This window comes from Mustela nigripes, chromosome 5 (assembly GCF_022355385.1).
Source record: "Mustela nigripes isolate SB6536 chromosome 5, MUSNIG.SB6536, whole genome shotgun sequence".
NCBI lineage: Eukaryota > Metazoa > Chordata > Mammalia > Carnivora > Mustelidae > Mustela > Mustela nigripes.
Window position 1 is genome coordinate 133,159,534 of NC_081561.1, and position 15,760 is coordinate 133,175,293.

The window sequence follows — 15,760 nt, forward strand, 5'->3', positions numbered from 1 at the left end:
AAGGGGTGGGAGGTGGGAGGTTGGGGGAACCAGGTGGTGGGTATTAGAGAGGGCACGGATTGCATGGAGCACTGGGTGTGGTGCAAAAACAATGAATACTGTTATGCTGAAAATAAATAAAATAAATAAATTTTTTTTTTTAAAAAGCAATACTATTTTTTTTAATCTGGAGACATAGAAAAGAAAAAAAAATGGCCTGAGATTCCACAACCCAGTTAAACTTTGTTTACCTTAAAAAATACAATGTAAGCATATGGCTAGGAAATTTAAATATTATCGAAAAGAATAAAATGAGGAGTTAATTATCTCCAACCCCTGTTGTCCTCCAAAATCCCCTTTCCTTGAAGCTTATTTCTCAAAAGCACATGAAAGGGATCATACATTTCCTGCAGTGTGCTCTTTAACTGACGTCCTCGAGATTCTGTCACTTTAACACACACAGAGCCACCTGGTTCTGTGAAAGGCTGGTGTTCCCTGCCATCTGGTTTCATCCGTCAGCCTGTTCAGAGTGCACGTTTGCATCGTGTCTGGTGCTTGGCCCTTACAAACAGACCTGCGGTAATGTTTGCACACACATACAGTTGGCTCTTTGTAAGTTCCTAGAAGTGCGCTAAGGATATAGAGGTTTAAAAATTTTAGGGCAACTCTCTTGGCCCCCTCCCTCTTTGCGAGCTTTGTACTATCCCTCAGTAAACTTTGCTTTGCTGCCTCCCAAAATAACATAAAATAAAATAAACTTTCGATCAGTAAGGCCAAATAAGGGCCTTTATTTAAGGAGAGCATTATAAAGTGCTTTCCCTACCAGTACATTTAGGGAATTTAAAGCACTGATAGGCAGACATTTTACTGACAGTTTATTTGACAATCCCTTTGCAAGTTGTTGCGTTGGCAGGAGTGTGGTTTTCTTTACCAGCCAGTCTGCAGAGAGCAAGTCCTTTTGATCTTTCCCCCCTTAAACTGGTAGATTATTCAGAAACAGCTTAGTATAACAGAAAGCACAGGGCAGGTAGAGCCAGGTTGTCCTGGATCATGCTGACTCTGTTCCTTGCTGGGCAAAGTGATCTGGTCAGTTACTAAGCCACTCTTAGCATCACTTGGCTCAACTTCAAGTGAAGATGGTATCACTCATTGGCACGAGTGAGAACATTGTGCTATCATAAGTTGTTCTTTTGCCCTCAGTCATGCATGTGCCTCTGGTCTGTGACCAGTGAGAGCAGGCAGTCTGTGAAGTATGTAGTGTCGGCAGTGGCTTCTTAGGGAATGAGTTCTCAGTGGGCAAAGTTTAAGGATCTTAGAACTTGTTAGAGGCTTATTTTCTTTATCTGAGCTCACTGATCCCTTCATTGCCAGTGAGTTCTCTGCTCATTAGGAGGGGCGAGAAGCAAAGCTTTCATGGGGTACAGTCTTGGAGTTTTGGTGGAAGAAGAGGCATCGAGAGCAGCCTGGCCCAGTTCATAGGTCAGGACTAAAGAAGTCTCAGCGTGCCCACACAGCGGTCATCCAGCCCACATTTTACAGTCCAGTGACTCAGCCCCCTTGGCTTCTCGGAGGGAGTCTTATTAAACCCCTGAGTTATTTGATTAGATCCCATTCAAGACTCAGGATCAGTATTTTAACTCTAACTGAATTTTGTCTGTTAATGGCCACAGAGGAAGGGGAAAGCAAGGGCACGGAACTGGCAGGACGACAGATCTCCTGCTGCCACCGCGCCCGGAGCAGCTGGCGACGCTGGTGTTGCAGGCCAGGAGATTAGATCAAGTGCAGGGCTGTGGACCGTGGGAAGGGGTGCCTACCATCCTGGTCTCGGGAGCCCGGGAGTGTTTTGTGGCCTTACAGCACAGCAGAGTGTGGGCAGAAAAGCACATGGGCTGTGATCTCCCTTTTCCTCCTGATGCCTGGTTCCTCAGGCAGCAGAGCCATCCTGACCTTTCTGAGGAATGAACAGTAATCTAAGATGTTCTACCAATAATTTCAGCTGTAAGAGTAAAAACCAAGAAGAAATGCCAACCAAACTATTTTTAACTGCGGGAAAGGATATGTAAACTCATGTAGCCATTTTGTGAATTAACAGATGGAGAACTTTTGACTTTATTTCTTATACATTCTTAATAATTTGATATGTAGAAGTAAAGGGCATTTAATGACATTTAAAAGGATAGACATCTAGCCCCTGCAGAGGATTTTCTCCTGATTTACGTGTGGCACTCCCTCATTCCAAAAATCCATTCCACTGTTAGGTCATTCAGTCATTCAACAAACATTTGTTGAGTCCCTGCAGTATGCTGGATATTGAGCATAGTGGACGCTAGGGAACAAGACTGCTGTGTTCCATAACTTCATACTTAGCTTACAAATGGGAAGAAGGGAGTACTTGAAATCAGGCACTTACAATGTTGCATGCAACAGTTATGACGTTTGAGGAGGTACTTTCTCACATTAAACTACAGTCTGGCTTCACCTTTGGTTCTGTTTGATTCCTCCTTGTACAAGGATTCCCTGAGGATTCTATGACATTGGGATCCCCCCAAAGCAGAGTGGTTGGTCCCGATCCTGGTATACAGGAATGAGATAGTGGAGAGGGTAAGCTGTAGAAGGTAGAAACAGTTGGAGCTGGATTCCACTGGATTTCTGAGAAGCACTGAGAATATCTCCCAGAGTTGTCGATCCAAGGGACAGGAGCCTTCACTGGCCCCTAAACTTGAGGCTCTCCCACTGGCTCCTGGTTGAGGCTTGCCACATGAGCCACATGGACTCCACAGGCTTCTCGAGGGACTGAATGACACAGGTGTGCTTGAGGTGGGATGATGCCATTAAGCACAGCAGTGACTGGGCTCCAGCATGAGCCAAAGGAACGCAATATGGGACATCAAGGGTCTGCCCAGGGACGGCAGATTCAAAAGAGACTTCTGCACCAAGGAAGGGCTCAAGTTTAATTCCGTCCTAGGGTCAAGCAAAATAAATCAATCTCTCTCCTCCCTGAGATTCTACCGTGCCTGTTCTGTGCACCTGAGTTTTTCCCAGATAAGTACACCATATCCCACATGATGTGATTTGTTGTTGTTGTCTATTCCTCTCATCACCCGGGTTGTCCTCACATGAAACTGAAGGTGGACCAGCCAGCACAGATAGGAGAAGGGCTGTTATGCAGATGACTTCGTGGTGCTCCAGTGTTAGGCTGATTGTCTTGAAATTCAGTGACATTGATAACATAAATTGTGGCTGTTTTATAATCCATTTCATAGTTAACATATAGTCTAGTTTTCGTTTTTACGTAAAATTTTTTTTCATAAGATCCTTGAATTAGGGCGGTCATTTTTTAACTTTCTTATAGCTTAATCCTTCTTTAAAAGACAGTGAACGCCTGCAATAGAGCTATTCTGACTTGAAATAGAGGCCCCTCTAAGGAACCAGACCAAAGTCTGGTGTCTCTTCAGCCAAGTTTCTGTGTGTCACATAAATGAGCCATTTGTTCCCAGTGTAAAATTTTGTTCTTTTTTAGGAAAATACTATTTTTATGATAACTACTTTGACCTGCCAGGAGCGCTTCTATGTGCCAGAGTGGTGGACTCTCTATCAAAGGTGAGCAGGGACTCGTTGTTCAGAAGTTACAATAGGTATTCAGTCATAAATCAGAGGACTTAACTATATATGTCTTTGGGTTGAGATTTTACTCAGTTTCCTCTTTGTGGTCTTGGAAGTGACTGAGGAAGGAAAACATAGAGAATTTGGTCAGATATCTTGGGAAAATTAAATAGCCCTGACCATTTTTCCCCTGAGGGATAATAAACCTCTTCTCCAGCAGGGGGTGCAAATGTCTAAAAAGAAAATACCTTACAGATGGAAAGAATATTTTCTTGGGTTTCATTAGCAGAATTTAAAAAGAAATAATTAAAGATAATTTTAAAAATCCCACTATCGTTAAGCACTCTAAATAATACAAAATCAAAAAAAAATGAGATGAAGTTTTTAAGTTCCTCATTTTGAGCAGTTTGATATGTATAGACTTTGTACTATTTATGAAGATTGAATATATTATTGAATATATTGAATATACTTAGGAATATAATTATTATATTACTGAATAATAATATGATTATTATTAGATATATGGAATATACCTGTGAGCAGACACCAATTTTATATCAGAATTACTTTTCAGTTTTGCTTGTGTTGTCTTTGAACATCACAACAATCACGTTAATAATAGAACATGGATAGTGGTTTTCTTTTGAGCCAGAATTAGTCATGTGTTTGCGAGTTTCCGCTGAGCAATTATTTTATCATGTAGAAGTTATTATTTACATGAGATGGAATCAGTTTTTCATCCATAGTGACTTCAGGCAAATGTATTAGTCTTCAGATATTCCAGAGTTTAATTAGGTACAAATGTCTAGTAGTTTGTTTTTGTTTAGGTAGAAGGACACTGGTTAATAATGGTTCCAAGACGGCAAGGCCTTGTGGGATTATGTATTTCAATGTAATGTTTATTTGCTTCCTGGTTTAAAAAAAAATCTAAATAAAAGTGGTTTATGTTTTGGATTTGGAACCTCCTTCATCTCTCCTGTAGAGATTTTCTACTCTTTTTTATTAAAGTCCGGAAAATGTGCACTGAATTCTAAAGTAACCAGCTTTTAGGACTTTAGGATTTGGGGCTTCTCAGCCCCATCGATGCCGCGGTACAGAAAGCTATAACACTGTAAATTTACTCCTGTGTTTAAAATATATAATTTTTAGACTTCACACTGAGTAGCAATTTCTATTTTATTTGGGCTATACGAGCTATATTAATATTTAGTTATATGCATGTGTATATATGTATCTGTAGCAGTGATTTTCTTGGAAGATCTTTCTTCTTAAAATCCCATTCCTAGAATGAGTTTTTTCATCTGTTATCTTTTCTAAAATATGAGTCCCATTTTTAGATTATAGCAATATTGTAATTGCTTGCTTTTTTTTCTTCTGTGCTTAAAAAATTATTACATGTGTTAACATTTGGGATTTTTTTTTTTTCCAGCGGAACAATGGTCAAAAAACATTTGATTTTTGGAAGGATATAGTTGCTGGTATACAACACAATTATAAAATGTCAGCTTTTAAGGGTGAGTAATGTGATGGGAGACTTTCTAATTGATGTTTGCTAAATGCTGCGCGGCTTGTGAATTAGTTTGAAGTTACCTATTTTGTCATGTTCCCCAATCAGGACTTCATTTTATCTAAAATGAAGTTGTTACTGCTTATATTTTAAGAGGTACTTTATTCATGTCTGCTCCATGGCTACAATTGCCTGTCCTCTGAGCTCTGCTCTCTCTCCCTGACCTGCCAGAAGGGGCGTTTCGTGGGTTCCCCAGAATGGAGTTCCAGCTGTGCTGTTTCCTGGCTCGGTGATGAGGATTACTCCCTAGAACCCTGGGCGTAGTAGCTATAGACAGGTAGGGAGAGTGAGAATTCCATTCTCATTGCTGGAAAACAGGACTGGTTGACTCAGAATGGGGCAGAGTCTTGGCCAGGCTGCACATCGGGTCTCACAGCTGCATCTCAGGTAAGGTTATGCGGAAGATCTCTAAGGCATACAGGGATGCTTTGTCATAGGTTACCTTGGGAACTCGAACCAGGCTGCCCTGAGTCACCCGGTGGACTGTTAGATGCTCAAGAACAGTGTTTCTCAGCTTAGAAAAAGGTTGCCTTTGATTGACATAAATTGCCTGCCTTCCTTTTAATGGTAATTTAAGTAATCAAAATAATCCTAAATATTGTGACTAAAAACATGTCAAGGCAATAAATAGCAACTCCCAAATATTTTTTCAAATTGCATATTTCTCTGCCACCTGCTTCTTTCTTTTCCTGAAGAAATCACTGCTTAGCGAGATTGTCTCACTTTTCTGTGCCTGGTCACCGGCATACAGCCCTGGCTGGTAGGTCCCATATGGTCCTGTGGGTGTCTTTTTGTAGCCATGTGGAGTGCTGAGGGGTGTGTGCGAATCCCCACCCCAGTACAGGGGAGTATCCATGACAACTGTAATGGCCACCCACCACTTTATTGTTTTATTTTTATGAACTTTGTAAAGTGAAAAGCCTTAAAAGAAAATAGTTGAGAATAGCAAATTGCTGCTCTCAAAAAAATTCAGCATAAAAATCTGTTGATGTTATTTTATTGCATTGTAAATAAGGAGTAGGTAAAACATGTCATGCTTTAATAAGTGAGGCACAGCTTAGAAGTTTTAAGCAGCAGTATAAAAATACAGTACAGAGCATAAATAAATCACATCTTTTCATTTCTAGCCAGATTTTGAAACCCTTGACATTAGCAATAATTTCACTAAAGTGGGAGGCTCAAGGTCCTTATGGCGATGTTCTGTAAACCCACAAAATCATAATCTGTTAAGACTCAACATGGAATTAAATCAAATTAATCACACTTGTATTAAATAAATAAACTAGGTTAGACACCCATTTCCAAGTTGTGCCGGGTATATAGAAAGCTTTTCTGGAGTCACAGAAAAATCTGAAAAGATTCATGGCTAAAGCACCTTGCATTTCAGATTTATTTTAACATCATCTTTTGGCTTTTTATTAGAGTTGTAAGAAGTCTGTGTGCACCTGTACATTTGAATAAATCTTGATGAAGGGGCCGTGTAAGCCTTCAAGTAATGCACTATCATAAAGATCTTAGAGTATACAGTGCCTTTTAAATTTGAATATTCAAGTATGTGAGTTCTATAAAGACATGATACCCTCTGAATGTTTCCTAGAAGTTCTCCTGTTAATCGGCTGATTAAAAGAAAAAAAATGCTGAATTTCCAAAATCAAATTTAACATAATTTCGTGTCACATTTCAGGGTTTCTTTGTGATCATTCAAAATTTTTTAGGTTAGTAGGACTTTCAGGGTGAAATTTTTAAGTTCTGAAGGAGTTCACAGAACACTTTAAAGAGCCTTGGGACCGCTTACTAGAAATTCAGGAGGGCTTTCCCCTGCTGTTTACCACTGCAGCGCACTTTCTCCGGGCGGGGGGTAGAATTGTTGGGTCCAAAAGCTCAAATCTGTATTTGGAAAATCAAAATTCGTCCCTTTTTTTTTTTTTTTTTTTTTTTTGGCCTACCTCCATATGCTTTCTGTGGGGCACGGTGGAGTTGGGGAACGCCTTCTCAGGCCGAGTTACATGAGCTCGGCGGGCGCACGCTCACACCGGGGCCACCAGGAACCCCGAGAAAGAGGAGTGGACGTACTCCGAGGAGTACAGCCCGCTCGAGCCAGCGTTGGGCAGCTGCAGCCACACCTGGTCGTTCTCCGCGAGATCGAGTACCGCGCTCCCTGAAGCCTGATCTAGGTAGCCTTTGGTGTACTCGTCGTAGGTGTACATCACAGGGGCGCCGTTCTTATACAGGCCCACCCACACGTGGGTCCCTTTCACATGCACGTGGTAGGAGAAGTAGTACGTGCCTGGTACGCTGCAGGTAAAGATGCCGGTTCTGGGGTCGTAATGCTGCTGCCTGTTGTACAAAATCTTATCGAATGGGATGGGAATACCTACAGCTGGGTAAGCTTTGGAGAGAATAACAGTGAAAGCGGACATCGGCATTCCCGTCACTCCCTGGCTGGCACTAACAAAAGGCCTTTGGCCCGCCTTTATGAAGCCCTCAGGTGGGGCTGCTTGGCCTGGGGGCCCTGGGGGGCCTGGGGGGCCAGGCTCTCCAGTGTGGCCTCTCGGACCTGGAGGCCCTGGTGGCCCAGTGGGACCATTGAGCCCCTTAGTTGCTACGCCCACTGGCCCAGGAGGACCTGGAGTTCCCGGATCCCCTTTAGATCCGGGGAATCCTGGAATGCCCGGTGGCCCAATGGGGCCTCTGGTTCCTGGTATTCCAGGGGCCCCTCTTGGCCCAGTCTCACCATTGTGTCCAGGCATTCCCTTAGCTCCTGCTGGGCCCACAGGGCCTGGGAGACCAGCAGGTCCCCGAACTCCAGAGTCCCCTTTTGGGCCTGGTAACCCTTGGTTTCCCTTAGGACCACTGCTGCCTGGTTCTCCCGGGTACCCTGGTTTTCCATCTAACCCAGAGGAACCCCTTTCTCCCTTAGTCCCAGGGTGTCCTACAGGCCCCACCGGCCCCATCTCACCTTTAGGACCGGGAATCCCTTGGTTGCCTGGCATGCCTTTTGGTCCTTGGGGTCCCGTATTTCCAGGGGGTCCAGTCACACCTGGTTCCCCGGGATGACCTGCTGGGCCTTGTTCCCCTTTAGCACCTGGACTTCCTGGAAGGCCAATAGGACCCCTTTGTCCCTTCAGGCCTGGCAACCCTGGTTTCCCGAAGCCACGAGCCCCTGGAGGCCCAGCTAGTCCCGGAGCCCCAGGGTGACCTTTTGTCCCAGGAACCCCTGGCTGGCCTGGGGCTCCGGTAGCTCCTGGCTTTCCAGTGCCTTCGGGTCCTCGTTCCCCAGGAGGACCTTGGGGGCCTGGTGGGCCCGCTGGTCCCCTTTCTCCTGGAAAACCCCGATCGCCTTTGGCACCTGGTTGTCCTGGAAACCCATTTTCACCTCTTTTTCCCACTCCAGGAAGGCCAGGTGGTCCCATGGGACCCTGAGGGCCTGGAAGACCCCTCTCACCGGGGCGTCCAGGAGCGCCGTATCCTGCTTCCCCTTTCTGTCCAAGCACACCAGGCGCTCCCGGTGCGCCCTTCTCTCCAGGAAAGCCCCTGGGTCCCGGGGCTCCTGCACGACCTTGTTGTCCGGGTTTTCCCCTCACAGTCATTCCAGCTGGGCCGGGGATTCCGGGTGGCCCTGGTGGGCCCCGTGGTCCTGGTAAACCAGCCGGTCCCACATCTCCTTTTGGTCCAGATGGTCCTTTCTCCCCTGGTTTTCCTGGGAGTCCTGGCAAACCCGGCTTCCCAGTGGCCGATGGTCCCGGTGGTCCGGGCAGCCCTGGCTCTCCTTGGGGTCCGGGACTTCCGTGACCTGGTTTTCCTGGTGGTCCAGATGGGCCTGGGTGCCCTCGAGGTCCAGCGGGGCCTGGTGGGCCAGGAATACCTTGCTCTCCTCTTACAGATACACCTAAGAAACACGCCCGATACACACGCCCAGAAAGAGAGATGGTTAGTGGTGACTTCGCACTGTCAGTCCATTTTGGCAGACTAGTCGTAAGTGGTTTTTGGATAATACATTTTCTATTGTATGTAAAAACAGTGCCAGAGAGGATGGTTTCATAAGACCATGGCTCCTCTAATACTTTCAGTACACCCTCATTATCCAGGAAAATAAACTGGGGTTGAAGAATTCATCTAGAATAAGAGTGCAGTGGAGGTATTTACCCCATTTATTTTGGGAAGGTCATCTACCTCGAGAGGAAAGGGGAAAAAAGGTATTTGATAGAAAGGAAGAAAAAGACAAATGCAGAATAAATGGGAAAGTATTTAAGAACTATGACAGTTTTCTCTCACAAAAGCTGTCCTGTAAGATATCTGGTGAGAAAATCTGCCCTGGCCTACCGAACACAGTTCAGATGTAGGTTGATTTTTTTCACCCTCGGCACATACCGTGAGCTCCTCTACCCTCCTTTCATTGACTTAACACAGCAGCAAAGAGAATTGGATCCAGTGGGCAGGGTATATAAAATAGTAGGTATATAAAATAGCATTAAAATGCTTATCTAAAGTTTTCTTTGGTTAATGCACATAGTTATTATTGATTTCATAGAGGTATGGGACCATTTGAACCAGGTACTTCTACTGATACTATGAATTCAGTTCAGAAAAGGCTCATTCACTGCCTGTGATGGGAAAAGGGCTCTTGGACCACAAGTGTGCGGAGCACAGGACACATCTTACAAGAGCTTCAGTTATGAAGGGAGTGAAACAAGTGTCCCTGGGATAAGAGGTGTCCAGTGTTTTGGTTTTAGTCGTTCAGAGGTGGGAATTAACAGAGCATTCTGGTATTAGGATATATAACTGGGAAAATACTCTCGTATCAGAGGATCTTTAGGCATCAATTATTGTAAGCATCTATTATGAAATAGTCTTTTCTTTCTCAGAGAAATTCTTTAATTGCTAGCAAAAATGGCAATAATTACATATGATTGCAATGTCTATTTGCAGAACTTATATTAAAATCATTTTGCGTTTAATAAGTCTTCAAGAAGATAGCTGGAATGCCTGCCTATACTATTTAAATTCTTTTACTGTTGGAAAATGGTTCGTAGTTATGGTAGATTTAGCAAATGGCATAGTTAATGAACAGTTTGGTCAAAACCCCGAGAATGACTTATGGCTGTGACTTTTGAGCCACATGTATTTTGTACAAAAGTGATTAATTAATATACTTAAACTTTATCTAAATCTTTAATGGCTTTAGAAATCAGAGTGAAGACTAAATTGGAACTATTATTAAATGAATTACAAATTTAAAAAACAAAAAAAGAATTATAAATTGCCTTTGAAAACATGCTTATGGGTATGGTTCATATCAACTGTCAATTGTTGGTACATTATAATACTTTTAAAAATCTTTCATATCAACTGGCATGTAAGAAGTAGTCAGCCAGTAGTAATTGCTAATCTTATTCTCTTGGGTACTCATATTTGAAATAAATTTGGTGACAAATGAAATATAAAATATACAGCAGAATCATTAAAATAGATAAGCTAAAATAGGAAAATTATTTTAGACTTGGGTATTTATATTTTGTACTAATTAGAGTTATTACATTTCATTTTGTAAATATTCAAATGTATGGAACTTTATTCACTCATGGGATTCAGTAAATGACATCAGGAAGAAGACTCTGAGAAAGTTAATTTGTGGAAAAGATCTCTCTCTATAAATATACACACAAACACACATATATAAATATATGTATATCATTGATAGATTGACTTTCTAGTGTACATACCTTAAATGTCTATAAGTATCAAGAGGTGTAGTATATTACAAATAGAATAGATGAATAAATAGAAAACAAAATAGCACTTTTTTTTTTCAAATGCAAACTATGGGGTTTACTTCAGAATCTTATTCTGAATCTCCTAAAGATCTTATCCATACTAAAAATCATTTAGTCTGGTTGGAAATCTGTTTAACTGTTAAAATAGGGAGGAAAAACAGTCTTACTGAAAATGACTACATAGTGGGTTGCCTGGGTGGCTCAGTCAGTTAAGCATCCAACTCCTGGTCTTGGCTCAGGTCATGACCTCAGGGTCATGAGATCGAGCTCTGTGCTCAGCTTGGAGTCCACTTAGAATTCTTTCCACCTCCTCCACCCCCCACCTTACACTCTCTCTTTTTAAATAACAAATGAAAATTTTAAAAATGAAAACGACTCCATAGACCACCATTTGAGGCTGGGTTATAGACTTGAGGCATAGACCACCATCTGAGGATAGGGTGATCTCAGTCACTTGGAATGTTGCCCTCAAAGGTCCTCCACCTCTTGATCCAAGAAAAAATGAATTCTGTTGTGTCTTTAAGGGATAGCCCCTATTTGTTGCTTGCCAATGGGGGGGAGAAATGAAAGATTAGGGTGGTATCATCCTCAAGGAAAAATGATTACCTAGCAAAGAAGTTTCTGAAATGTCCAGAAATTGAAATAGTGGTCGATCATGTCAGAATATGGCACCCAAGGGGCCACCAGCTCTGCATTGCTTTGCAGCATAATTTGGTGTGTTTTGGCTGAGCCCTCTGAACCTGTGTTGAACAGATGGGCCCAGGAATTACATAGGCACTCTTTATATTTCTGTTATCAACCTAATGCTATATGTGTATACATTGTAGACTTTTGTCTTTCTTTTAATACATTAGTGCCTGCCAGTGAATGATGATGTACTTGAGTTTCAACCTTGTATCACCTTGTATCATCAAGTAGAGACTGTAGTGAATTTAGCAGTTGAAATGCAGCTTCTAAGCTTTTCATTTATTTTGCAGAAGTAGCCAAGATAATGCAGTATAGTAAGATGGGAAAACAGAAACATTTTAAACCATCTACAAGGGGTACATTTGATTTTTAACTCAAGGTGGTTTCATATGATCTTGGTAAACTACGAAGAGTCTGAATTTGTGAATATAGAGATATACCCAGTGATGTATGTCGTAGCATTTCACATGAATTGCCATTCATTGTTTCAAGGAAAGTAGCAGGTTTCTTTTGTAACTTTTCTCTTTCTCGTATTTTATTTGTATTTTGAGACATTCGGGAGTTTTTGTGACATACCTGTGCATTTATTTTTAAACATTAAGCTACCTTTCATGAAATGTTTTAAATTTCATCTTTCTAAGAAGACAATCCTGTATGTTTACTTTCCTGAACATGGTTGTCTCCAAAAGCACTATTTTTAAAGTCTATGGCAAATATCCTTAGCGTTATTTGCAAGGTAAAATATGTAACTATAATGAAAAAATACTAAGGAAAGGAAACTTGAATCTTAAAATCAGTTCAGATTATGCAGTTAGATTCAGTTAGATTTCAGGTAGTATGTGCCTGATGTCATTCAGTGGAATTAGTGAATGAGAAACCCTAATAATTGCCCTTCCTTGAGGATCTGTTAGGAGTGTGCGTATACATTTTCTCAGTTCTCTTCACAATATCTGAGAAAGCTGAACAGCTGGGAAAAGATTCAAGAACAAAGCTAAAACCTATCTAAGGCTAGCCCTCCGTACAGTGTGAGGAAGTGGAGACGTACGAGTAACACAGCTAATACTTGCATACTTTACAGGTAGTAGTAACTCACTTAAACTTCCTAACAGCCCTTTGAGATCGCTGCTGCTGCTTTTTTTATGAGCGAGGAAACTAAGGCACAGAGAGGGTGAGTAACTTACTTGAGGCCCCACAGTTAGTACACGGCAATTAAGTCTGTGTATTTGACAGCTAATCCATACAAAAATGTATAAATAGGGGGGTGCCTGGGTGGCTCAGTGGGTAAAGCCTCTGCCTTTGGCTCTGGTCATGATCTCAGGGTCCTGGGATCAAGCCCCACATCAGGCTTTCTGCTCAGCGGGGAGTCTGCTTCCCCCCGCCTTGCCTCCTGCTTTGCCTACTTGTGATCTCTCTCGCTCTGTCAAATTAATAAATAGATTTTAAAATATATATATATTTAGATACCTAAACCTGTTCCTCTCGGTATAATTGGCAGTTATTTCTCATTAAGATTTTAAACTTAATTAATTTGTTTTGGATCCATTTTTCTCCCTCATGGTTGGTTATTTGTGCAGAAGCATCAATGGTAGGAAAAGCTTTAAACATAAAAGTTCTTAATTTTCTTCAGGTACATCTTTCTACCCTACTCACTGTGGAAAGGATATTAATGTACTTGAATAGACTTGCTTTTTCCATAAATCATTTTGCTTTATTATTTTGGGCAAACTAGGAGTTTGAAGATAATTTAACACCAAGTAGAGTTAAAAGCATTTTGTTAAAGAGATCATTAAGATTGTAGAAAGCAGTAACCAGTTAGTTAATACTGCAAAATATATAAAGTTTACCTTTACTCTTTATGGCATAGGGAATGAAGAACTGGGTCTTGGTGTTGGGTGGTGGACCTTTTATGCCTGTAGGTGTTTGGAATTGCTCAGCATAAAATCCTCCATGAACCAGGTTCAAGAACATTAGCAGCAAAAGGGCTGTTTGTGGTAGCATGTTCTCAGATGGCGTCTGAAAAACAGAAAAGAATCATTTCTTGTTAAAAAAAAAAAAAAGAAAAAAAAAGAATCATTTCTTGTTATTGACCTGTTTTATTTGTCTGTAGTTGAACACATGAATTCTTTATTTCATTAACTACCTTTTTTACCTTATCCTTTCTGTTTTTAATATATTCCATAAACCAGAATTAGAAATTTTTAGTTATATGAATATATGACTTAGTTTTTAGTGGAAACCACATTCAAGTAACCAATAAAACTGAAGTGATTTTTGAAGACGAAATACAGAAACTATAATTAGATACCTGTATTAATAATTTAAGATCTTTAACATAGGTTGAAATATCCAGCAGTTTCAAAATAAACTAAGTAGGACATAATTTTACGAATATGGTTTTCTTAGAACTATTTTCTTATAGAGGCTAATATGGATTGAACTTTCTGAGTACACTTTAGTGGAAGGTCGCTTTTTTTAAATGACAAAAAAATAAAGAGTTGATTTATGAGGCCCGTTTCCAAACAAGCTACCATGAAAGTCCACCAGAACATCAAGTCATAGACTTACCTGGGTGCCAGGAATTCCTGGAGATGGTTTCTTGGCAGCTTTCTGAGCCCTCCTGTGGCCAGGTGAGCAGTGCAGAAGGTACCTTCTCCGGAGCTGACCTACCGTATTTATACTGTTTCTCCCTTACTTCTTGAGGTTCCCCTGAGTTTAAGCTCCTCCCCTGAGAGGTGGAGAGTACTAATTATAGTGGAAAGTTCTATTGGGCAAGCATACAAGATCAGGTTGGGCTCTCTTATTTTCTTAATGAAAAATAAACTCTTTGTCTTCAATATATATTAATAGTTTTAACCATGCAGCATCTTTTTCTGAGTTTTATTTTAGAAGTTATTACTCAGATGTTTAGGTTGGTTCATAATGGGATGATAATACCCCCTTTGTGTTTTTGAAAGCACATTCTTATGTTATTTGGTTGAAAATATTTGTAGTATATTAAAGTAGGAGAGGAAGTCTTTTTGCAGAGGGAGGGGTGTGGATTTAAACCATCCTCTAAGTTCTTCAAATATGACATAAGGCCCTCAATGTGTCCATTAATGTTCCTAAATTTTTATGCAAATAGCTAACTCCATTTCTTAGAAAACAATTAAAATGTAGGTATGTTGTTTTCTGTCTTGGAATTTTAGTGTAAGTTCTCAGAAGTTAGTAAGAGAAATTTTTAATATGTTAATATCTACTTTAATTTTTATATATTAAATATTTTAGTTTTCAGACAGAGGCAAGATATCCATGAATTTGAGAATAGGGTTAGGAATATAATTACCATAAAGGATTTGGACTCTTTATTTACGATACATCAGTATGTTCAATAAATTGCTTTAGGTGTTACTGCTTAATTTTGGATTTTACTTTAGAGTTGTAGTATAGATTATAGACGGCAAAAGCCTTAACTGATATCATATTGTGTCTATTGAATAAGATGGTTGTGTTCATTTCAGAAGAAAAAAATTCCTTGAACTTTGCTTTCAGCTTTTAAAAAAAGTATCAGTGGTTTACCTTACAATTTCCTTCAGGAATCTTGATTCAGCCCAATGAGAAACATTTTTCCCCCAAAGATGAAAGTAAACCTTATCATTGTCATTTTCAGTGCTTAGAATTCTCTTTAACAATATTAGGAAACTCTTAAAAGTCAGTTTTCAGGATCCTAAAAAATATCTAATACAAACAGGAAGTTGGGAGACTAAATTTTGTATCTTATTTAATTTCATTATTTTTGGAGCTAGTGAAATCAACTGTACAGGTAAAGTAGGTAAGAAGGAAAATTCCGTAACAGGCATAGATACATCCTTTTTCAAACCTCTGCAGAATTAAAGTAGAATGGTTTCAGGACTGATTGATAACTGATGTAAGTTAGTGTTTGGCCACTAACTTGGATGAAATGAAGGTTTGTTTTTTTTCTTGTCCCTGTTTCCTGTCCTGAATATAATTTTCTGAATTTTGTTAGATTAAATCTTTATAGAAATATAAATGGATAGCTCACCTCACTGACTGCCTTTCTCCTAACTCTCCCTTTTAAACCTTCCATTGGTTGCCATGTTTAAAAATCTTTACCATCCTATATGTCTCTATGTAATATTCATTGATAGAT

General features: G+C 40.5%; 2 protein-coding genes across 4 annotated transcripts in view; one reads left to right on the forward strand and one right to left on the reverse strand.

Annotated features, from left to right (window-relative positions):
* NT5DC1 (5'-nucleotidase domain containing 1) overlaps nt 1-15,760 on the forward strand; it is a 138,471-nt gene that overhangs the window by 11,210 nt on the left and 111,501 nt on the right. For all 3 annotated transcript variants that reach the window (XM_059401241.1, XM_059401239.1, XM_059401240.1), the window contains exons 5-6: nt 3,500-3,579; nt 5,015-5,099. In XM_059401241.1, the coding sequence (XP_059257224.1) occupies nt 3,500-3,579; nt 5,015-5,099 (165 nt within the window). The remainder of the gene's footprint in view (nt 1-3,499; nt 3,580-5,014; nt 5,100-15,760) is intronic.
* On the reverse strand, nt 7,090-14,024 carry COL10A1 (collagen type X alpha 1 chain). Its single transcript, XM_059399278.1, has 2 exons — nt 13,458-14,024; nt 7,090-9,041 (listed from the first exon to the last, which is right to left on the reverse strand). The coding sequence occupies exons 1-2, from the start codon at nt 13,609-13,611 to the stop codon at nt 7,180-7,182; spliced, it is 2,016 nt and encodes a 671-aa protein (XP_059255261.1). The 5' UTR covers nt 13,612-14,024; the 3' UTR covers nt 7,090-7,179.

What these genes read in the sequence shown, in the direction of transcription:
- COL10A1 (XM_059399278.1), bottom strand. Translation starts at nt 13,611, where the DNA reads ATGCTACCACAAACAGCCCTTTTGCTGCTAATGTTCTTGAACCTGGTT. An exon ending in CTATGCCATAAAGAGTAAAG is followed by an intron (nt 9,042 to 13,457) that starts GTAAACTTTATA and finishes CGTGTTTCTTAG; the next exon opens with GTGTATCTGTAAGAGGAGAG.